This window comes from Euprymna scolopes, chromosome 10 (assembly GCF_053919585.1).
Source record: "Euprymna scolopes isolate OS-2025 chromosome 10, ASM5391958v1, whole genome shotgun sequence".
Lineage (NCBI taxonomy): Eukaryota > Metazoa > Mollusca > Cephalopoda > Sepiida > Sepiolidae > Euprymna > Euprymna scolopes.
Genome location: NC_136491.1, coordinates 70,795,825 through 70,820,389, shown reverse-complemented (window position 1 = coordinate 70,820,389; position 24,565 = coordinate 70,795,825). Strand labels below are relative to the sequence as shown.

The window sequence follows — 24,565 nt, the reverse complement described above, 5'->3', positions numbered from 1 at the left end:
ATAAAGAATTTCATGTAAAAGGATCGTTGTGTGTCTGGATAGACAATAAGTGCACAGTTTGATGTCAGTATGAGAACTGTACACACAATTATTCCTGAGGAACTGATGAATCAGAAGATTTGTGCAAAGTTTTTCCCAACGATGTTCAAAGATCACAGACTCTTTGATGAAGATGCGCATCAAGACAGTTCTTCATCCTCCCTATAGTCCAGACCTTACTCCACCTGACTTTTGGTTATTACTTAACCTCAAGGAAAACCTTAGAAGCTGTTCTTATGAGATAATTGAGGAAATGAAACAGGCTGTTATGAAGGTCAGTCTCGCACAAGAGAAGTTCCATATAGCCTTCCAAAACTTGTTGAAATGGTATAACAAGTGCATTGCAGCCAAAGGAGATTACTTTTAAGAGGACTAGAGTTTCATGTGTGTACTATCAATAAAAGTGCCTATACAAAAAAAGTCTGGAAACATATTGAAGACATATTTACATACATACATATATATATATATATATACATGCATACATACATATATATCTCAGCAGTTTGGAGAAAAGGCTATAAATGAGAATGTAACGAAAGGGACAGAAAACAAAAAAGATCATTTGAACGTAAAACTCACTTGTCTTGAGTTTCCTTAGATGATTCTTCTAGAGAAATATTGTCATCATAATCTTCAATAGACATGGACGGTTGTCTATGGTGTAAGACAGCAGGTCTTCGGATTTCTGAAACTTCTTCCTGCCAATACAAATGCAAAATATATAAAAAAATATATCAGGTAAACAAGTTCTTGTGGTTTTTAACTTTTAAATTCAGATGAACATATCTTGGCTCAAACAAAAATTTATTGATTGAAATAAGTTCCATCAGAATAATCACACGTTTTTGATATGGCTTAAGTTTTCAAAGCTTTTCTCACAGAAAATTGTCGATATGTTTGAAAAAGTGGTCTGGAGAGTATGGCAGATGAGGCAGTTTCATAGCCCAGTTCTGCAAGGTCGGTTTTAGAAACGTGTGATAGAGCATCGTCGTGGAGGAGAATTGTGTCTTTTCTGTTGATTTATGCTGGGTGTTGTTATCGAAGTTTCTGATGCATTTCATCCATTTGTTGACAGTATTTCGCCGCCGTAATGGTTTTGCTTGCATTCAAAAACTAATGGATGAGACCGGTTGCAGACAACAAAAAAGTCAGCATTACCTTATTTTGGTGCAACTCTGGCTTCGAAAAGTGACATGGAACTTTGTTGCCGTGTAATCACTGAGCTGAGCGTTGTTGGTTGTCGTAAAGAACTCACTTACAACTTACAACTCATGCTCTCTACTGATCAAAGTTATGACGACAGGACCATTGCCAGCACCCTCAAAATGCAAATCTGGACGGTTCAATGCTTGAGGACACAGCCCAACAAAGTTTCTGGCCACAGTTATGGTCATTGGTGTGGTTTTAAGTAAGGGCCACATCATGCTACCTCACATCTTCAAAGTCGGCTTGAAAGTCAACACCAAAGTGTACCTGGATGTGCTGAATAATATGGTGATCCCCTGGTGCAATCAGGTGGTCGCTGGCAGACGTTGGGTGTGGCAGTAGGACTCAGTGCCAGTGCACAAGTCCAAAGAGACACAGGCTTCACTTCAAAAGAAGTGCTTCTGTCATTACTCTCCTCCTCCCCCGACTTGAGCCCACTGCCCACTGGACAATTCTGTTTAGTCATACGTCGAAAACATCACCAACATGACCTCCCACAACACCAAAGCCAACCTGATCACTGTCATCCACCGAGTATTTGCCAAGTTCCCGCGGGTGCTTGTGGAAAAAGCATGCTCCCAGTTGTGGACTCATATTGAGGCGGTGATTGAGGCTAAAGGCGACTACATTGAATAAATATCAGCTCTACTACAAAATCAAGTTGCCTGAGTTGATTTTTTTCAATAAAAGTTTCAAAATAAAGCTGTAGTGTTGTTTTCTTTAGGACGACAAATTTATCGTTCCAATCTGTATATCTTTATATTGCCCAGATTTAATCTTCTTCAGAGTTCATAAGATTCACATTACACATCCATCGTATCATTCTCATATCATTTCTTACCATGCAACACATGTACTCAAACCATGAGCCCATCCAAGGACAGATATTCTTCTAGTATAATGCAATACAATAAAAATAAATGAAGAAACTTGAAAATGTTTTTTTTTTCCATTTTTTACTTTTTCATAAAATTTTACTCACAGATTGATCGGATTTTTCATTATTTACAACAAGTGGAGCAAAGACGACAGGCGGACGTTTTAATTCAATTCTCGCAGAGTCAGGTCGTTCCATTGCTAAGTAAAAATAAAAATTTCATAAAAACAGTAAATTCCCAATTAAAAAAGAAAATTTTCAAGGAATGCAACAGTTAGTGTTGAATTAGGATTTTTTGCAACGATGACATGGAGTTAGTGTTTGCAACAAATATCCACTTATGACTAAAAAATTATAGAAAAGTAAAAAATAAGAGATATAAGCATACACGTTTTGTGAATATTTTCTAATCTTCATGTATACTAATCCTTTTTTTAATCAAAAGCTTTTTTTAAGATATAACAACAGAGTATATATAAATAAAAAAAACAATCTTGCTATATGCCAAAGTCCAAGGTTTTATTCATCTTAGCAATATTTTTTTCTTTAAAATAAAAACTTTGGTAGATTTTACAGATCTGTTTCATCCATGAAGAAAAATTAATATTTGTAAGTCAGTATTGGATATTTCCTTCCTTGAACTCATCAGAAAGAAACAGAAGCAAAAAAAGAGAAAAATACATAATGGTGTAATATGTAAAATTCAGAAAGAACTGAACAACTCATGTCAGCCCTTTTTCAGTGGGCAACCATCTTGTTTTAGGGTAAGACAAGATAACCACCGACTGGAAAAGTTTTATTTTGGAAAAAAAATGATTGGTAAGATGAATAAAATCTCAGAGTTTAGAATACAGTAAAATTGTTACATAAACATAAATATATATATATATATATATATATATATATATATATATATATAAATACCGCAATAGTTTAGCAAACAAAGACATAAACACATCTAAAATACATTAAAAATAAAATATAAAATACATTAAAAATACAAATATAAAAATGAACCAAGACATTTCTGTCAATTCATATGACCTTAATTATTTGATGTAAATAAGATTTATTGAACAGAAAATGAAGCATTTATACAGCAAAGCACAGAAGGTAAAACAGGGAAGAAAGAGCATATAAGACAAAAAGAGATTGCTGGAAAATGTGAGTGGAGTGAGTGTAAGGAGAATAGTGAGTGAAATATCTAATCACAGACGAGACTTATATCAGGCAGTTATATTTATTTATAGTTCTACTGAAATTTTTTAAACATTAATAACTTTTTAAATGTTTGAATAATGAGCTTGATTTTGCCGCAGAAAATGATTGTCATAAGAATTGATCTGATTTAATAAGAATTGTTTTTATTATATCATCATATACTTTCTTTGGTTGAGCATAATGCAACTAACATATACGTGCAACTAGCATATTTCACGTGCAACTAGCATATTTCACATGCAATTAGCATATTTCACATGCAACTTGCATATTATACATGCAACTAGGATATTATACGTGCAACTAGGATATTATATGTGCAACTAGGATATTATATGTGCAACTAGGATATTATATGTGCAACTAGGATATTATACATGCAACTAGGATATTATACATGCAACTAGTATATTATACATGCATGCAACTAGGATATTATGCATGCACACTAGTATATTATACATGCAACTAGTATATTATACATGCAACTAGTATATTATACATGCAACTAGCATATTATATGTGCAACTAGGATATTATATGTGCACCTAGTATATTATATGTGCAACTAGTATATTATACATGCAACTAGGATATTATATGTGCAACTAGGATATTATATGTGCAACTAGGATATTATACATGCAACTAGGATATTATACATGCAACTAGGATATTATACATGCAACTAGCATATTATACATGCAACTAGGATATTATATGTGCAACTAGGATATTATACGTGCAACTAGGATATTATACATGCAACTAATGTATAAATGCAATGATCTTTGTTTAAACAAGTGTAGCTTCTGGCATTTAACAAGGTTTATCATTGAAATTTCACCTTAGCGGCAACTAAATGGCTTAGGCTGCCCGTTTCGATTTCAGCTTTAAGCAGCTGCTTGTCTAGCCACATTAAAGAGCTACATATACATTATGCATTTCAAGTACATGTATATAATATGTAAACATAGCAAATTTGGTGTGAAGTCACCTTCAGCCACCATATATATAATGGATGAAAATGAAATACTACTACCACTATTATTACTGCTACTACAAAAACCACCATTAAGATTAAAATAGGGCAAACACTTATATGACCATCTTGAAGAAGTAAATTATATATTGATGCACAAAACAACTTACAGCAATAAGCAGATTGTTTTTTTGCTCGCCTTTTCTGCCGAGCTAACTCATTTGGCAGGCTCTGAAAATAAAATATAAATCATAATATGAGTGTAGATATAAAAAACAATCTTCAAAACTGAAACACACAAAAAAAATATCTTTAATCATAAATAATTTTTCTTTGACATTATTTTACCATTATTCATGTTTCCTAAATCTGGCAATTTCTTTAAATGACATTACGAATTTTTAGGAATAGAGGTTAGAGAATTGGCTTAAATAAATTGGACTCTGGAGTTGATTTTTAAAAACCTGCCGGACATATGCAAAATTGCTGACTCAACTCTGACTCCATACTTTTCTTGTTTTTAAAAGTCTCATTAAAATAATTTTATTTCTTTTATTTAATTCAAATTGATAATGTTCACCCCAATTTTGTTGAACTGTAACTCTTACCAAAAAGTGAGGTAACCCTGACTAAAGAGGAAGTCCAAAAGTTTTGTTACCAAAAGTGACAACAATGAAGGAATAATCACAAAACCACAACATCATAAAATACACGTAATTTTGTGAAAATCGAAAATGGTGTTCATACAGACTTTCTCAATATGTCAGACAATGCCAACAAAAGTGAAGAAACTGAATCCAGAGCACATCCATTGCTGCATTACTTGTTCCATTCTTATTACTTTTGGGTAGAGGCAACAAGAATTTCACACCACCCTGTACTTAATACTAAAAGTGCCAATTATCTTCTGATCAATCCTATAGATTGGACTACATGGAGAGCAGGCGTTAAATGTTGCTCATTTGGGACACTCAGCATCTTAAATACCAAAACCAAATAAATTTTTTCAAAAAGTCTACTAGTTTTTGTTTGTGGTTTCTTTTTCTCTTCTCTTTTTCTTTCCTCTTCACTTCCCTCCAATAATAACATTCTTCATTTTTTTTTTATATCCACACACCTATATGACCCCACTCTCACCCTTACTCTACACTCTGCTACTTAATCTTCCACACATGCTATGTCTTACCTACTACCAACCTCACTTTGCTCCCACTCTCCCACATTTCTTTCACTTTACCCACCTCATAGATTTACCTTTAAATATTTAATTTGAATATTCAATAAATGTGTATTATTGACAAAGTTTCATAACTGAAACGCAATATCACAAAATAAAAGCAGCATGATTGTTTTTTCTCTTATTCACTTTGTTCTTTGCTTATTACTTTGTTTCTATGCAGACCTACACATTCTATTGGATATTTATTTCTTCAAACAAACTTTCACATATATTTTTTATGACAGACTTATCTATCTCTCAATATATAAGATTAATATATAAAATTAACTGCCTACCTGCAATTTGACATCCAATACACACCTAAAATACATTCAAATTATAACTCAATGTTCTTTGAGAGTTGTTCATAGAAAACAAAAAAAACACTGGGATTACAATCAAAGTTCTCAGAAATCAAAGAGGTCTCTTCTTGGAGCTAATACTTGAGATAATAAATATTCAAATGTTACATTAAATTCTTCTTTATCTTTTTAACATTGAGTTAGTAAAAAAAATGAAGAAAATAAATTTTCCTCTCCCCAATTAGCCAGTTATGTTATTGCTTGTTGTGATCTCTTGGTCTTACCAGATTCCAGGACAAGAATTCATCTAGTCTTGTACAGTATTAAATCTAGTACTGTTTTTAGAGGCAACATTACTTTGAGAAGGTGCACTATTCTTGTATAAGCCAATATAGTGTAGTCATACTGAGGTGACCTTATTTTGAATATTTAGTCAAAATTTACTTGTACAGGGAAGTATCTTCATGCCAGGTTGTCATGACAAACTTCTGTAGAGGAAGAACTTAGACACTGGAGGATAATGTCTAGTAGGTATTCAAGTTCTCTCCTGTAGTCTATTGGGACTAATATGCTTCCCATTATGGCATTGTAAAGATTGGTTTTGACTTTAGTGCCAATCAAGAGCAAAGTAGATAATTCTCTTTTAAACAATACACATGAAATAAATTTTCCTTTCTTTTTATTTACTAAATACAAGATTTTTCAGGTTAAATTTTATAAATCTTGCTCTATGGTCCATTTTGTTACTATTTCCAAATGCTGTCTGTTGTAGAGGTGTAGGTGTAAACTATTCAATGCTCCCCGTGCAAACTATGGGTTCACAAGAAGTGTAATCGCCTTTCTGGGAGACTGGTAGTAAAACCGTTGCCTTCATAATGTATTAAGAAGGCCAAGGAACTAAAGTGATGTAACCTGCTGACATCATTGACTCTGGTCATGAGTATTAAGAAACAACCAGAAGTTGATAACGTCTAATGACAAAACCAAAAGAAGATAGATAACTATTTTCAGGAATTTAGCAAAGAACAAAAAAAAGAGTAAAAAATTAAAATGTATAACAAATGAATGCTACCAAAAGCAAGATGTTACTCCCCTACCTACCTGGATAAGTTTTGTGTTTAAAATCTAAAGCTTTTATTTGATTTAAAAAAAACTAGTGTCGAGCTGCTATGGTAAACAACAAGAATTCAAGATGGCCAATGAAAACATGCTGTCTTTGAGCATCAGAAATGGTTCAAAATTTGAAAAAATAAATAAAATACTGATAGAATTTCACCCAATAAGTGTCAGGAAGTATCACAGTGACACTTATTGGGTGGATTTTTATCGGTATTTTGTTTATTTTTTCAAATTTTGAAACATTTTTGACGCTTGAAGACAGTGTATTTTCATCAGCCGCTACATTTGGAAAAATTTGAAATTTCAAAACAATATTAAAAAAAAATCGTACATATTAATTATTTATCAAATAAATCATTAAATGAGTTTTTTTTTTATCATTATTAGAGTTTATTATTATTATTATTTTATTTATTATTTTTTTGGTTTCTCTATCTGTATGCTTTTAGTGTAAAAAAAAAAGACGCAGTAGTATGAAACAGTTGCAAAAAATGCTGTTTTAAACTCACAAACAGAATGACAATATTAGTAAAAAAAATCAAAAAAATCAGGAAAGAAAAATTCAAACTTAATTAAATTCTACAACAAATTTTTGTAACGTTTTAATATTTAATGTTTGAAATATTTCTAAATTAGTAACTTTGTTTATATTAACATTGTTTAAATGTAATTTGTTTTTATTTTTGTTAACTTATCATTTGTTTTTCAGTTAAACTAATTTATCGCTCATTTTAAAAATTATTTACTGTTGGTTTCGATTTTTTAAAAAATACTGTTCTTTGTTTTGATTTTAAAATATTATTTATTGTTGTTCGTTTTAATTTAAAAATTATTCGTTTGATTTTAAGTTGATTGTTTAATAATTGTTTATTGTCTAAACTCATATTTTATGTTTGGCAACATTTGACTACATAATTTTACATGCATTAATTTTTTTATTTATATTAAATAAAGTGCAGTTTTACTATAAATCGAATTGTGCTCCTTTTTTTTCTTCTTTTTAAATGTGATTTATAAGTAAATAATGAACATATTTTAGTCCTTAAAATTTATGAAACAAAATATTTAATTAGTTTTAATGCATAAACACACAACTTTTCCATTTTGAACTTTCTTTTTTTAAATTAATATTGAATGAGTTTCAGAACAAATCATTGTGTTCCTTAATTTTTAAGTTTTCTAATGCTTTTTGTAAAAATTTTTGATTCATTATCGACAGTCTGACTGTTCAACAGATCTTGCTTGCTAGGACCTCAGAGATGACGTTTTTCAGCTGACGGGTCTTAATGACATATTATGAAGGCCAAGGTTAAACTGAATTATAATTGCTGCAGATATCTGGATGCTGCCTGCTTAATTGATGGCCACAAAACGGCACGTGTAGATGCAGATAATACCTCACTAGATGTTGAAACTATCTTCTGCTACCTGGGTGACATGTTGAGTCCTGGTGGTGGTGGTTGCAGATGTGATATCACTGCTCCCTGTCGTGTTGCTTGGTCAAGGTTCAAGAAGCTGCTGCTAGTCCTAACATCTATGCACATTTTTTACATGATTCTGGATAATATCTTTTCACTTTGCCAGCTTGCATGGCAGTGAGATATGGGCCTCAAACACTTCTGATTTGCGGCAGCTTTGGCATAATAACCCCGCCATAAGCAAGTGGATGTATAGTAGCAAATTACAGGGTGAAATGATAAAATGGCTGCCCTAGACAAGACAACATGATTTCCATTTGATGAAAACCGGTTTTCTTTTGTTGCAGACCATCTACTCGTGTTACATAGTTGTGCGAGCAGAAGAGTAAATTATCTGTTATCTGTCTATCTATCAGTGTATCTAATTATCAGTGTATCTATCTATTTATTTATCTATCTAACTGGCAAAGTAAACGAGATGAGAAGCTATGTTTTGATAAGGTTTTCAAAATATGTCAAACTCGGTGCCAGTCAAGTTTGCACCGGAAGGTGTCTGAACAGCTGAAGAGTAGGACATGTTGTCTGTCACATGTTCCGGTTTGCTGGAGCATCGTTGAGTTGGATTGAAGACATCAAAGGAAGAAAATGATCTCACGAGGGGTAGGGGGGGGAGAGAGGTCTCAGAATGGAGATGTATAAGAACCACCACAAGCCAAGATCGTCAATTACTTCTCTGCTATGATATGACTACCTGGGAGAAATAAAGAAATATATATATATAACTATACAGCCTTGGTTTGTCTTGAAGTGTCTTCATTTAAACAGAATCCAGCCCCCCCCCTCCCGAATAGTTGAAAAACTTCCAGAGAAACAATAGCAGAACAGGTATGTTGTATGTATATGTGTTTATGTAATTCTGTTGACACACAGGCATTAACACCTAGATGAGACCAATCATGGGCTGTAAAATAGACTGTTACATATATATATATATATATATATAAGACAACATACAGTCCAAATAATGAAGAACCACAGACATTCAGTTAGGCCACATATACACTCACGACGATGCAACACAATGCAAACACACATATATATATATATATATATATATACACATGATTACATATACAAGTATGTTTAACTAGTAAAAAATATATAATATAGAAACCCCCGTTATCCAACATGTTAGTCGTACGTAACATATAGCGATTTAGTGCTGTCCAATAATGCATATATATATATATATAACAAACACGACAATGTAACATTAGTTGGTCAGTTATGTACAAATCCCAAGAGCGATAGGAACCTTCTATCATGTCTGAAAGTGACACAATGTTCAATGAGCGAGATTGATACCATCCCTTTTGATTGAACTGCATGGAGAGCAGCTATGAGACATTACCTTGTATCACCCATCCTAGAGTCAGGAATACTCACAACCCATTAAATACGCAATGAGATGATGATGATGAACAAAAAAGAAAAACAACTTTTCTAAACCTTTTCCAGAATGACTGAAAGACTTTCATAACTATCAGTTATCAATGTTTTACTCCAAAACAAAATTAACAAATTATCATGTGTTTTAATATTCCCAGCCATTTATTGCTATCAGAATGTGATACTCCCAAACTCAGGTAAAAAAAATTAGTGAAATCCAGTGCATGCAAGTACTTCAACTAGTATAATATGAGAGTTTATGCATTTACCTTTGGGGCTTCACCTTCGCCAAGATTAGCACTGCAATCTTTAGAACTAGAAGAGCTTGAAAAAGAGCAAGGCGTCAGACTAATTCCTTGTTGTGGCTCTCGACTGCTTTTGTCCAATTTTGGAGGAGGAGGTAATGGACGTACTCGTTCGACAGAATTCTTTGGCTTTAAAAAATAAAACAAATTTGTTCAAATAAATGAAATGAAAGAGAGTTAAAAGTACTGCATACATGCACAATTTATCTACGTAGAAAAACATTTTTTCCCATGTTTTTTATGACAATTTCTTTTTTTTCTATATTGGTTGATATGTTTTTTTTTCAACTTTTTAGTTGGAGACATTTTTTTTTCTTCTTCAAGATATTATTTTATATGAATATTAGTGTGAAGTATAATTTCTGTTTTGCTATTTTTGACAGAGAATTTCACTTGTATAAAAAAACAAGAATTCAAAAATAAAATAAAAATAATTTCTTTGGATTTTAAAACAAAAATTCTTTTTGATTTTAAAACAAAATAAAAATATTTTGTTCAAATTTTAAAATGAAATAATTGTTTTATATTTAAAAAAAAAAAAACGAAGTAAAAATCAAAATGAACCATATTTACCATCAAATGATTTTCACTGACTGGTTGTTGTGCATCTCCACAAGATAATGATTTTGATTTTGGTTTCTTTTTGTTGACTTTCACTGGTTCCTCAGATTTTGATTGCTGAAAGACAAAAATGAAGTGGCCAGAATGAATAAGAATATTCCTTAAAGAAATAGAATTTTATCCAAGACCAGGATAAAGTACATAAGATAAAGAAATTCATATCATACTAACACAAAACATCTTGTTGTTTTTGTTTTTACTCAAATCTTTAGCATTTGAAGGATGGGAACAACTGATGCACCACAAATTGTTGATTAGTTTTCTCTCCTTTTCAAAAAAATCTGTGGCAGAGGAGAAATTGGAAATCGTGGAATGTGTGTGTGTTTGGGCCAGATGACTTATTTGAAAATAGGGTTGAAGATTTACTGGAAAGATTCAAATGAAGCAAAAAATAAAGAGTTGTCTACCTATTTTTAAAAGATAAGTACACTATTAGCTCCCCACCCCCCTCCTTTACACACTTGCACTACAAAAATAGGTATGCAGAACTGGGCAGCACGATAATTCAATACAGCATAAATATTTATCAACTGGTGAAACTTGAGGAACTGTCTATTTAACACAATTAAAGAAAATACAGAAATCTTTTTATGATATACAAATCCTTCACAGAACGAAAATGATATATTCCAAAAATCACATAAATTGATGAAGTGTTTTTTTTTATAAAAACATTTTAAAACAATTTAAAGTGATTAATGTGAAATCGTTATTACAAGGCCAATTTTGTGGAGTTATCTGCCCTTGTATTTGTTCAAGATGGTGATGCAAGACAGTAATTTGATTTTCTTAGTTACAAATAAAACTACCCGATTAATTTATATGATTTTTGGAATATGTCATACTCATTCCATAACAATTACATACAAAGATTTTTCTGTATTTTTATTTTTTAATTACGTTGAATTCTGGACAAGCTCCAACACTGATTCCACTTGAAATCTCTTGAGGGATGACAGGGTTTTAACTAATTAAAATTGGTTTGATACATTTCTCTAACACAAAAAATATCGACAGAAGCTTTTGTAACAATATGATAAGCAGTTAAACTAAAACTTTACTTGTCACAGATTTGCATCAGGATGACCCTTTAATAATCCTCATGTCACAAAGTGTTTCAGGTTTTTCAACAGCAGACATCTTTGGTCAGCTTAAATAAATCAAAAACAGGCTTACATCTTAATGGCTACATGCTACACGTTTTCAAACGTTTTTTATTTTTCATTTGTAGACGATTTCCATCAACTCCCCTTTATTTTATCCCATAATGAAAAGTGTGGAGGGAATGGATGAAACTCAATGCCTTTCTTAAGAAAAGCAAATCAAATTAAATAGCAAGTAAGCTTAAGTTTGAAGTAAACATTGGGATGCGTAGTAATAATGCATCATAAAACATAACACCATTGGTCATACCAAAGATGGAATGCCCATTGCTGGAGTCCCTCAGGAGTCCATCCTAGGCCTAACTCTCTTCCTGATATACATAAATTATCTATCAAGTCACATCATTCATATACATTTATGCTGACAATACTACCATCTGTGGAAAACACTTCAAAGGCTGTAAACGACCAAGTTCTCTCTGATTCTATCTTCTCTGATCTTGATCATGTGGCGCAATGGGGAAAAGAGGTGACTAGTTAATTTTAATGCATCTAAAACCTGATCCCCATCTGGCATCAACTAAAATGAATAGCTTTTGTCTTGGGAAGGCTCTATGTTATGACAAGCTTCTGGGTCTGACCTTTACTCCTGATCTGAGATGGAACATGTACATCAAATCTGTTGTCAAGGCTTCTCGAAAAATGATGAGATCGTTCTTCTGGTCCAGTAGTTATCTCATTGCTGATGCAATTCTCTACCTCTATAAGAGCCAAGTACATCCAAGGATGGAGTACTGTTGCCACATCTGGGCAGGAGCTGCTAGAAGCACATTATATTGCCATGACAGAGTTCAAATTAGACTTTGTAGCCTAGTGAGGGATGCTGTTTTCTCTTCGCTGCAACCTCTTTCCAACAGAAGAGACGTTGCGAGCCTGTCTCTGCTTTATCATTATTTTCATTGCAAGTGCTGATCTGAGGTCCAATCTATGGTCCTCCCTGGTCTGACTTTCATGAAAAACACTCATCTAACTGAAATCAATATCAATACTTCCCCCCAATCTTTATCTGTGCCTAAACCTAAACGTAGATTCCATGAACAAAACTTCTTTTTTAGAACTGCATGCCTATAGAACTTTGTTCAGTTTTCCTGCTTTCCAACTGACTACAAATGGTCATCTTCGCATCCAACATGTACAAGTTCTTGATCAGCAATACTCTTAAGTAATCCAATTTACCAAATTTCAACAACCAACAATTACTACAATATTTTCCTATTGATTAACATACACTTATTAACCTTTCCTAACGAACACACCTTTCCTAACGAACACTGCTAAGAGAAGATCTAAACCTCAAAAAGATCTTTTGCTCTTCCAAAGGAATTGTGTCGTTTGTTAAAAAAAAAATAATTTTGCTGACCTGTACAATTGTCTTTGCGATGACTGTATCTTGCGTATGGCTCTGACTGCTGTTGGCTAAAGTGGACGAAGAGTCAGTTAAACTGGATTCTGTGGAAGATGATGAGGCACTCGATCTGGGGGATTCAAATATTTCCTCGGAGGTCACACTAGAAGGGGATGCAGCTATTGGTTGTCGAACCTTAGCTTCCTCTTCTGGGTGGGCAGAGTTATCACCACTTGACTCCTTTTCATTATCGTCACCCGGCGTTTTTTTATCTAAAATTTCTTTGACTCTTCCACTGTCCAGTTGGTCACCATTGGAAATTAGTTTCTTTCTTCGTCTTTCTCGGTTGCTTATGTTGTTCTTGTTGACACCATCACTAGAGGGAGGAACTGATGATGATGATGATGAGGAGGAAGACGATGATGGTACAGATTTCAGAGCTTTACCTGGTGATGGAGGAAGTGGACGGCGACTAGAAAAACAAAAACAAAAAAAGAAATTAAATATAATTTCTATTCATGCACCTATTCACACTAACAATGTGGAATCGTGAATGTTAAAGATTAAATTAAATTAAGATGTATTCCTTAAGTTTTAAAATTAGAATAAGAAATTGAAATAAAGTGTAACAGAGCCGCTGACGCTGAGAACAACAGCAACAGCCACATAAAGATATGCAAATGACCAAGGTATGTGAGACGGGTTCAGAGAAAGAAGGGCATTCTAAACATAATGAGAGAAGCACATGTTCGAGATGTAGAGGATTATAGACATTTTTGAGACAAATGGGTGGCGTCAGAACAGAGACAAAAATTCACATGCAGCCAGAGAAGGAGAAATTAATTGTTTAAATATTTCTTTAAAATGTGCTGTTGGAAATACCAGATATAAAGGCTTTTGTTAAAAAAAGAAAAACAAGTTCCTTCCTTTCCTCTGTTATAGCGATGGAGTCAACAATGGTACAAAAGAATTTGATCTGAATGAGGAGACTTAAAAGGTTCAATCACAGGGACATGTCTTATACAAAAAAAAGTTTTAAACAATTAAGCAATAAAAACTTAATACTTCAAAAAAAAAAAAAAAAATTAATTTCCAGTAATACTGCTATTTCATATGTGGTTTAACATCCATTTTACATGTTTGAATATGTTCAACGGCTTTTTAAAATGACTTTCAAACTAATCAATCTCTAGCCAGATTTTTATTCATCCCTTTTTCATCTGTATCACATTCCCCCATGGTTTTCTTGTTTTCTTGATCTCTCCTTGCTATGCTACCTCAACTGTTCTGCATCTACTAACCCAAAAATTTTTCATCCATTCTTTCAACATGACCATATCAAGAAAGTCTCATGTTCTGCACACATTTTTTTTTTTTTACATTTTTCTTATCAAGGCCCGGAAGCCACTGGGGGATAAGAGTTATTACGTGTTCAGTAATCAATGGGATAGTGTCATAGTAATCGTTAGTATTGGAGATTTGATAAAGTGTCTTACTTAAGGAAGCTGTTCATCAGGAATTTGTTTATGTTGGACTTGAAGACATCCAAGTTGTAGTCAGGTGGGAAACAGGCAAACGAAAGAGAGTTCCACAGGCGTGCAGCTTCAAGAAAGAAGCTTTGTTCATGGAATCTACGTTTTGATTTAGGCACAGATAAAGAGTGGGGAAAGTTATTGACAGTGGTTTCAGCCAGACGGGTGTTTATCGTGAAAGATTGGCGAGGGGGGGTGGCAGAGATTGGAGCTCAGACGAGCACTTGCACTGGAAATAACGATAAAACAAAGACAGGCTCGCAACGGCTCTTCTGTGGGAGAGAAGTTGCAGGGAAGAGAAAAGGACATCCCCCATTAAGCCATGAAGTCTATTTTGTACTCTGTCAAGGCAGGATAGACTGTTTTTAGCAGCTCCTGCCCAGATATGGCAGCAGTATTCCATCCTTGGATGTACTTGGCTTTTATATAGATAGAGAATTGCATCATTAGTGAGATATCTTCTGGAGCGGTAGAAGGATCCCACCATTTTCCCAGCGACCTTGGCAACAGACTTGATGTATGTGTTCCATTTCAGATCAGGAGTAAAGGTCAAACCCAGAAGCTTATCAAACATGGGGCCTCTCCTAAACGAGAGCCATCCATTTCAATTGATGCCAGACGGGGATCAGAGCATTTATAATGTAAAGATATGAGCTTGGTTTTAGATGCATTAAAGGTAACCAGCCACCTCTTCCCTCCACTGTACCACGCGCTCAAGATCAGAGAAGAGAGAACATTGTCATTTACGGCCTTTGATGTGTTGCCATAGATGGTCGTGTCATCAGCATAGATGTCAACGAATGATTTAAGTATGTGTTTTGGGAGATCAGGAAGAGAGTTGGGCCCAGGATGGACCCCTGAGGGACTCCAGCATTAATATTGTGGGCCTCTGATTTCTGCCCATCAACCACTACTCTTATGAGCCTAACATCTTCCTATACTATCCAAATTTAATTTTTCTCTAAGGTTACTAAAAACTCGCATTACATATCCATTGTATCATTCGTGTACCATTTCTCTCCAACCTGGACTTACTCCATCTACTCCTAACTCTTGCTATCACACTAGTATCAGCTCCTCATCCGAATATATTTTCTCCACATCTGTCTCCATTGTCTTACATAGGTTTTGCACACAAACTGGTTATTATCTCTGAACCTAAAATTGTAGATTCCACTGCATTTATTGTGTACTTAATGCTTACAAGTACCACAAAAAGTGGAATTGCTCAGGACTCTCTTTTTCACAAACTGAGGAGAACTTTTCTCTTTTTGGAGATTTTCAAACAACTTTAGTTTTCGTGATATTCACTCTCAGACCCTTATTTTTCATAGCATTACTTCAAATTCTTAACTTAATAAATAAACCTTCTATTGTTTCACATACAAGAATTAAATTACCAACAAAAAATATCTCTTTTGGACAACTTGGTTGGTTGGTTGATTGGTTGGTTGGTTGGTTTATGGCATCCTTTTCAGGTTATTTAATGCCGAATCTGGTGATTTTGAAGAAAATTTCTTTAATAGAAGATATGTTTTTTTTTTCAAGTTGATTTCTATTCAAACCATAGTTGGGACCCTACCAAGTACTACCACTCCGTGTCAGAGTGGACGTGGGAGCAATGGCAATTAAGGGGTGGCTCTACACTCCCCAAAGCCTGCAAGCTGGGGCCTCGCCATCGGATATAGTTTAAGGTCATATCCAGGACTGACAACTTGGACAAAGCTCTCTGAGCAATGTTTCTAAGACAGAAACGAAACATAACGGATTCAGTATAGAACCCTGATGTATTCCTACTTGAATATTAAAGCTTTCAGTAAATGTGCTTTTCATTCTAACATAACCGAGCATTTCTGTAGATTGCTTGAACAACCTTCATCAACTTTTCATTTGTTGCTAATTTATGCAAAGCTCACCAGACAACATCTCTTGGCACTCTATCAAAAGCTTTTTTTTTAACTTGTGTGCAATCTTTTTAATGGAAAGTATATTTCCTAAGACCAAGTTTGTTTTGAAATACTTGTTTTATGTGTGTGTTCAAAAAGGTACGACCATTAAATTAATCAATATATGTTAAAAGTAGTTCCTTTCAGCTGTTAACACAACTGAGGTGCTGAAAATAAGTTTTGTCCATTTTCTCCCTAAACCTTGAAAAATACTCTAATTAAAAAATTTTAATTAGATGCTTGTACAGAATAACACACCAAAGAATTTCAATAATTACAAAGGCTCCCAAATCTCAACATAGATACTTCAATCTGCTCAGTGCACAGAATAAACTTTTTTCTTTGCAAACAATTTATTTAAGGAAATTTTTTTTTTTTTTTTTTAATTTTTTGGTTTAGGCTAATAGGTTTTCTTTGTAATTTTTTTTAATTTGTTTTTATTTATTCCCTCTTTTTTATTTTGAAAAAAAAAAAAAAGAAAAAAAAAGATAAAAAAAGAAAAAGAAAAAAAAAGAGCATTGCCTGTAGAGTAAGGTACAAGTAAGCTGAGAACGAAAACAAGCTATGCTTCTTCTCCAGTTTCTATTACATGAGTAAAATAGTGCACTTGGGCATAATTGGGGGTGGTGGTGAAGGTAATGCCAGGGCAGATAACATTTAGAAGATGAGTGTTTTCTTATAACAATAGATTTCTCCTTTTGCATCAGCCAATTTATTGTTTGTCTACTGTGATAAAGTCTTGAATTTATCATAAAAACTCAAACTCTCTTAAATTCATGGTGTGCTATTTTGCATAAGCACATTTTTTTAAAAATTAGTTTTGTTAAAACTGTAATATTTAAAATTCAAGATAAATTAGCAAAATTTGAATATTTTATTTTAAGCAAATTAAAGGTTTTACTTTGTTTTTATTTTTGTTTAAATAAAAGTAAAATTCAGTAAATGAATAATAATTTATAGTTTTTTAAAATTCTTTTTTTTCAAAACTTTAACAGATTTCTCTATTATCGTTCTTAAACTGTCATAGTTTCAGCAGGGTTTTCAAACATTCACAGGAAGCTGGTTCCAGATTTTATACATATCTAAAGCATTTGTGCTACATTGAAGATTTTCTCCACTGAAGTGCTATACCAAGCCTTGATTGTTTAATCTTTGTTGCTGGGTACGAGATGGGTATGAATTCACATATTTCATAAAATATTTATGTTTATATTTATTATTATAATTCAAATTATTTTGATAATTCATTTAAAATATTTAATTTAATATTTTGTCATCATTGAATTTTATTCTTATTAATTTATTTGTAAATTAATGCAAGGAAATCCTAAAAGGTCAAACTCTTGTTGCCAACTATATAGTTTGCAGAAATAAGTATTTTCACAATTACATCAGCCTGTGATAATATATAGTGATAATAATATTATAGGTAGTAATGAAAGAATTCCAATATAATTACTGATTCTGTTCTAAATTCTTGATTCCGATTCTAAATACTTAGTTATAGAGTTGCTATTTTTTTTCCTTTTGGATTACTATAAAAACCTGTGTTATATATGAATATATTTTCACAAATGTAAAAATACATTTGCTGGGGTGATCTATATGCTTTAATTTTACTAATAGTTTAAAATCAATAAATATTTATGCTTAGTATTACCAATAAAAAATTAAATTTTAAACAAACAAAAAATAAAACTTAGAAAAAAAAAGTATTGCTTTTGGCATTGGAAAATAAGCATAAATGTTTCTGATTCCGATATCCCAAAATATTTTGAGGTTTCCGATTCTCAATTCTGATTAATCATCCCAACACCAATGATAGGTATCACTAATTTACTGGCCTATGTAAAAACGAAACCTTACAAGAGAAAGAATATACTTCATTGTGGTCAAGGGTAAAGTGATCTTTTCTTCACATCTTTTCAGTTTGAATATTAATTTCAAGTTAAGTGTAGATATGATTTTTCTATGAGAAACAGGTGTCAAAGGTATGAATGATGGAGGATCACCCTGACGGTCAACATAAGGCTGATGAATGGTAACATAGTTTGTCTTACCATAAAAATAATTGTCAACTAAATATTCTTGAAATCCAAACTAATATCATTTTTTAGTTAACAGGATGACATAATTTGATTTTGGAACAATTGATTTGAAAATGACTAGGTTAACATTATTTACTCTAACAACATCAGATTAATCATCAATCACCATTTTTCTTGTTTATTAAATGATTTTATTGTTTTAAACGTACATGAAAAGTATATACAAATATGAGTACTTATGCAGAATAGGGATGGTGTTATTATTGGCATATTCAGGACATGCTATGCAAACTTCCGGAAGGTGCTGCAATGCTTAGCCAAATGGCAACAGCCAACAACTAGCAAATGGTATCTTTTGTTCATTAATTTTTTAAGTTAAATTACAGAATAATAAAAAAAGCCCTATGTTAAGAACAGTTTTCTAAATAATAACATTATTATTTCAGCATGGTTTGTAAACAGCACAAGTAACTTTTTTTTCATTGAAATTATCATAACATTGCAAACATTGGGCATAATTTTCAGTAAAAAAAAAAAAAAAGATAGTTTTTTTCATTTGGCACCTTAAAAATTAGCCAGTTTAAAAAAAAACAAACACACATACGCAAAGTTTTAATTCAGCACATTCCAGCAGTTTATGAAACCTGTTGGGATATGCAGATAATAATGTATTTTGCATAAGTACCCAAATATAAAATTACCTTAGTGTATTATTATTTATAATATAATACATTGATAATTCTATGCAATTCCAGAAGTATTCACACTTTATACATTACTTTAATGATCTTAGATTTTAATAATCCGGGTGTAGAGACAAAATAAAGCAGTTTTAGCCAAAGGAAGAATAACAGATAAAAATTTCTAGAAAACAAATATGAATCACAACAAAGTTTTAATAATATTAGTTCCATTCACAGATTAATACCATTTTTTTTTAAATACCATATCAATTACCATTCTTTTACTATTTGTTATTATTTCTTTTTTGGGTTCTTAAAACCTAAAAGACAAATAATTAAATAATAATGAAATACAGCAACAAACATTTTGTGGATTAAAACATGATACAACTTACTTTTGTCTTGTTTCTTCAAGAAAACGAACAATACATTTTTTGACATAAGGTGACCTGAGGAGTTTGTTTACGGATGGACGTCTGGATGGCTCCTGATGCAACATACTTTGTATAAGGCTGACCAACTCGTTTGTATATAACCTTGGCATTGGCGGCAGCTGTAGAAGAGAAACAAGAATGGGATTTTGAGACTTTGTGTACATATTTAGTTGAAGACTTTTGGTTAAAAATCAATACAAAGGCAAAAAAATAAATAAATAAAACTATTTACAAAACAGTAATTCAAATTCTCCACCACCAATGAATTGCTATTTAAAAGGCATAGAAAGAGGTTGATTTATTGTTTTGCTTTATAGCATGTCAAGCGTTTCTAGGTTATTTAATGTTATTATTGTAGTCAAAGTTACTTTGCTTCATGTTCAGAATATTTTCAAATATTTAATTGATTTTATTTTGTATACAAATAGTTTGTAGATTACTTTTTTTTGCAGGAAACTATTTAGTAAATAAGTGGCTTTTAAATTATATACACTGTTTAATGCACAGATGGCACCCTGACTGGTATTGCCACGTGTCCAGGTCAAATTGAACCTGGGAGTAATGGTAATTAAGGGATGACACCACTCTCCCTAAAGCAGCCAATTTGAGACTCATGTGATGCAGTCTTTGTGTCATATTCAAAATGGTAGGAGGAGGTGGTGTAAAAAGTGCATGAGTTGTTGATATCAGTGTTAGGAAATAGAGTAGAGAGAGAGAAAAAAGGATAAAGTGCTGGGATAAAACAGATTTCGAAGCAGTGGCGGGGTTAGGTGAAAAACTTGCCTAATCATGTCCAAGACAGTTTAGTGTTGAGTCCAGGACAAATTCTCTTTAATACATAGATCAGGGTTTCCCAACGTTTTTATCTTTGTGGAATCTTTCCAATAATGCATATCCAAATAATAATTAGAAGAACATCGAAATTAATAATAAACTAACTTGAAAACATAACTTTTATTTTCAGTTTGACAGCTAATCCCAGTTCCATTTCAGTTTTTACGGTATTTTCTTTTTTTTTATGGCATTCTTTTGATTTGTTTTCTTTGTGAAAAAGAAAGGTTATTCTTGAAATATCAAAGACATTTACCATGCCGGTTATATCAAATAGTAAGTCCATATTTATAGATTCATACACTAGATTGATTTTGAAAAATAAATAGATATACAAAGATTTATGAAATCTACAAGACCATCATTTGTTTTTTTCAAATGTCACATCACTTCAATAGCCCGGTATTCTACATTGTTACAGCCGTCATATATATAAATTCGTATTCTTGTTTGTTTATTTGTTCACAATTTAATTAATGTATACAAAACGTGTCTAACTTTAATCTTTCATTTATTTCTATATATAGTATTATACTTGGAAAAATATACAATTAAGAGATCACCTTATTTGCATATGACATTAAGAAAAATTGATTTTTACTAAAGAGCGGTATCTTAGTTAATGTTTTAGCGAGAGAATTATTTTAAGTATTCTATTTAAAATTGTTATTTAATAAATTTTAAACAACAATTATATTGATAATATATTTAAATTAATTTATTTTGAAATTAATATTTCCAACAGCGACCTTTTTTAAAACCTTTTTTAGAGTTATTTGCCCCTAGATACTATCCATAAAAAAAAACAAAAAAACAAACGTTTACCAAATCACATTTGGTAATTTCATTAAGTTTCTAGCTGGAAAAATAATTCCGTGTAGATAGAAAAAATGTCTGGCATTTATTGTTTTTTTTTAAATATTAAAAAAAAAAAAAACACTTACAAAAAAACTGAAAAGATTTCATTTGTTTGTTTTATGTTCTTCCTTATGGCAATACAGAAATCGGTAAAATTTCACCACGTAATACCTAAATAAAAATGAAGATCTACTGCCTCTCCCCTTTAAATTCCACAATTTACACTTTTTTTTTTGTCTTTTTTCATCAATTACAAACTTAATTTTCTAATTAAAAAGGTAACTTTATACAATGTGACTCAGCGGCGTTTAACCCCTAAAAAATGGAGATCTACTGTTTTTCAGCCTAATACATTTGAACAGCTTTTATAAATATCATGAGAGAAGAAATTTTGAAAAAAAAAAAAAAAAATAACATATTAGAGTGGGGGGATCACTTTTTTATATAAATTTAACATAAAATGAGCACCCACATTTTGGCCACCAAGCGTTTAACGAGACATATCATCTCTAGCGTTTTTTTAAAGTTTGGCAATTGAGGAGGAGGGAAAAAACTGGGGGGGGGGGAAATAACATTGGAAACATAAAATAACGATCAATTTAATTATTTTTTATGAGACCATTCTCTACTTTCACCTAACAATTTAATAAACAAAGCCCAAAATATAACAAATTCAATTTTTGAGGGGGGGGGGGAATATATTAGAAACATAAAACGACAAATAGAAAGCAAATCGAAAAGCTCTCTCCTAAAAAAAGCAAATCTAAAATTTCCTTTATTTACAAAAAAAAAAAAAAAGCCAGTAAAAAAAGTGCCCTTACAAAAATAAAGGTAAATGTGTAGTTTAGCGGTGTAAATTATTTGGCAGACAAAAATATTATGAAAACTATTTATTTTTATATGAAACATTATTAGACCCAAAGGCTGAAATAAAACAAAAAAAAAAAATTCATTTTTATGTTTTTTTAATCATTTTTTATTAGACTAAATGTGCACGCCTTACACGTTTAAAATTTGGCCTTTTTTAGGTTTGGCAGATTGGCTTTTTTAAGGCCAAATTTGGCCTTTTTATGCTCTTTCATTATAAAAAAAAATATGGTGGCCAAAAACATAATTCATGAAAGAGCTTAAAAAGGCCAATCTGCCAAACCTTAGAAAGGCCAAATTTTAAAAGCAATATATAGCGGCCTCGAATAATAAATATAAATGATAAAAAAATAATAAAAATGAAACTTTTTTCTGGTTTTATTTCAGCTTTTGGGTCTAACAATGTGTTTTATATAAAAATAAATAGTTTTTATATTTTTTTTGTCTGGCAAATAATTTACACAGCTAAACTACACATTTACCAAAATAAAAAACAAATGCATGCATTAATGTTTATAAACGTTATTTTTTTAGGTTCACAAAATCGTGAGTTTTCTTAGGACAGTGATCCCTTCTGCCAAAATATCAGGTGGAGATGGTATCAGATACTTCTTTTTGGGGGCGATTACATTTACATGTTTTTATCCGTTCTTTTATTTTTTAAATTGTTGTGGGAGTATCCACGTTGTCCATGATTAAAATGATTAGTATAGCAGGCGTGTTTCAAACGGAACTTCATGTCAACCCAGGCAATGCCAGGTACCCATGCTAGTATATATAAGATTAGTGATAGGAAACCCCAGCAGAATGCTTGATTAAGAAAAATTAAAAAATCAAAGTAATATTTATGTAGTACAGAAGATTATAACAACTTATTGATTTGAAACTGACCATACCAATGTAATAACATATATAAATAAACTTATATATAGTTATAAAAAAATATTACCTTTCCACTGAGAATTTTAAATGCTAAAGAGTTCATATCCCGGGCATTAAATGCATGTCGTAGTGTAGTCATCTCATATACACAGCACCCGAGTGCCCACACATCAGACTAGAAAAGAAAAAAAAAAATTAAATGAAAAGAAACAATATTAACGCTTTCATTACTTCCCTTGACAGCAGTATTCAACCCATCAAAATGAAATGCTTGCAGGATCTGCTAGCCTACTTGTATATCCCTGATTGTATAATATCGAAGGCAGTAGAGGTTAGTTTTATCACATGGTGTTGCTTTTTTCACATCAATGTATTCATCATTAGTAATCATGGTCGGTGCTAGGGGCTTGGGAGTCCCCTCTAAAAATTTGATAACCCCCCCCCCCAGCTGCCTCTACTATATGTCAATAAGTTTCTCAACATGGGGTTCATAATCCCTCAAAGAATCTGAGTGGAAGTGCATCCATTTTTATAAATTACCAGATTCACATTTGGATTGTCAACTACCATTTAAATAATATATATTTTTTACAAAAATTCGCACACAAAAAACTTGGAAATAATTTTTTTCCTTTAAACTGACAAATTTTGATTAGTGATTTTAATGTTTTGTACCAATTAATATTTAGTTAAACTAAATATTTGCTCAATTTTGGCAAAAAAATCTTTTATATCTGTCTGTTTCTTTCTATCACAAACCAATGCTCCTAATTCTTTATATCAATCGAAATAAAGTTGCCTAATGAAATAACTACTAAAAAAACTTTTATCAGCCATTATTATTATTATTATTATGATGATGATAACTTTTCTTTCATGAATGTCTGTCGAAAGAAGATTTTCTGGCGAGAAAATTTTACTAAAAATGTATTTTTTCTTTTTCTCCTAATATTTAAAAATTTTGGAATTATTAACATCAAAAATGAAATAAATTCACGTAAAAATGAATCATAGCGAGATGAGTGGAGAGAATAACACCTCACCCTACAAAACTTCTTCAACAGTCTTTATCTAGTCTATTAAAGATGCACTATACCAGAGATCACCGCGAACAGACTTGCCTTTATAAGCGCTTCTTGATTATTTGTTGTTGTTGAATAAATATTATCCCTTTCAAAAAAAAAAAAAAAATCATAAAATTTAAAATAGAAACAT

The 24,565-nt window shown here is 32.0% G+C and overlaps 1 protein-coding gene across 3 annotated transcripts in view; it reads right to left on the bottom strand.

Annotated features, from left to right (window-relative positions):
* LOC145286091 (uncharacterized) overlaps positions 1-24,565 on the bottom strand; it is a 168,068-nt gene that overhangs the window by 6,228 nt on the left and 137,275 nt on the right. For all 3 annotated transcript variants that reach the window (XM_080134769.1, XM_080134771.1, XM_080134770.1), the window contains 8 exons: positions 23,418-23,525; positions 19,874-20,031; positions 13,285-13,741; positions 10,714-10,818; positions 10,105-10,269; positions 4,499-4,559; positions 2,231-2,325; positions 622-740 (listed from right to left, as the gene is read on the bottom strand). In XM_080134769.1, the coding sequence (XP_079990895.1) occupies positions 622-740; positions 2,231-2,325; positions 4,499-4,559; positions 10,105-10,269; positions 10,714-10,818; positions 13,285-13,741; positions 19,874-20,031; positions 23,418-23,525 (1,268 nt within the window). The remainder of the gene's footprint in view (positions 1-621; positions 741-2,230; positions 2,326-4,498; positions 4,560-10,104; positions 10,270-10,713; positions 10,819-13,284; positions 13,742-19,873; positions 20,032-23,417; positions 23,526-24,565) is intronic.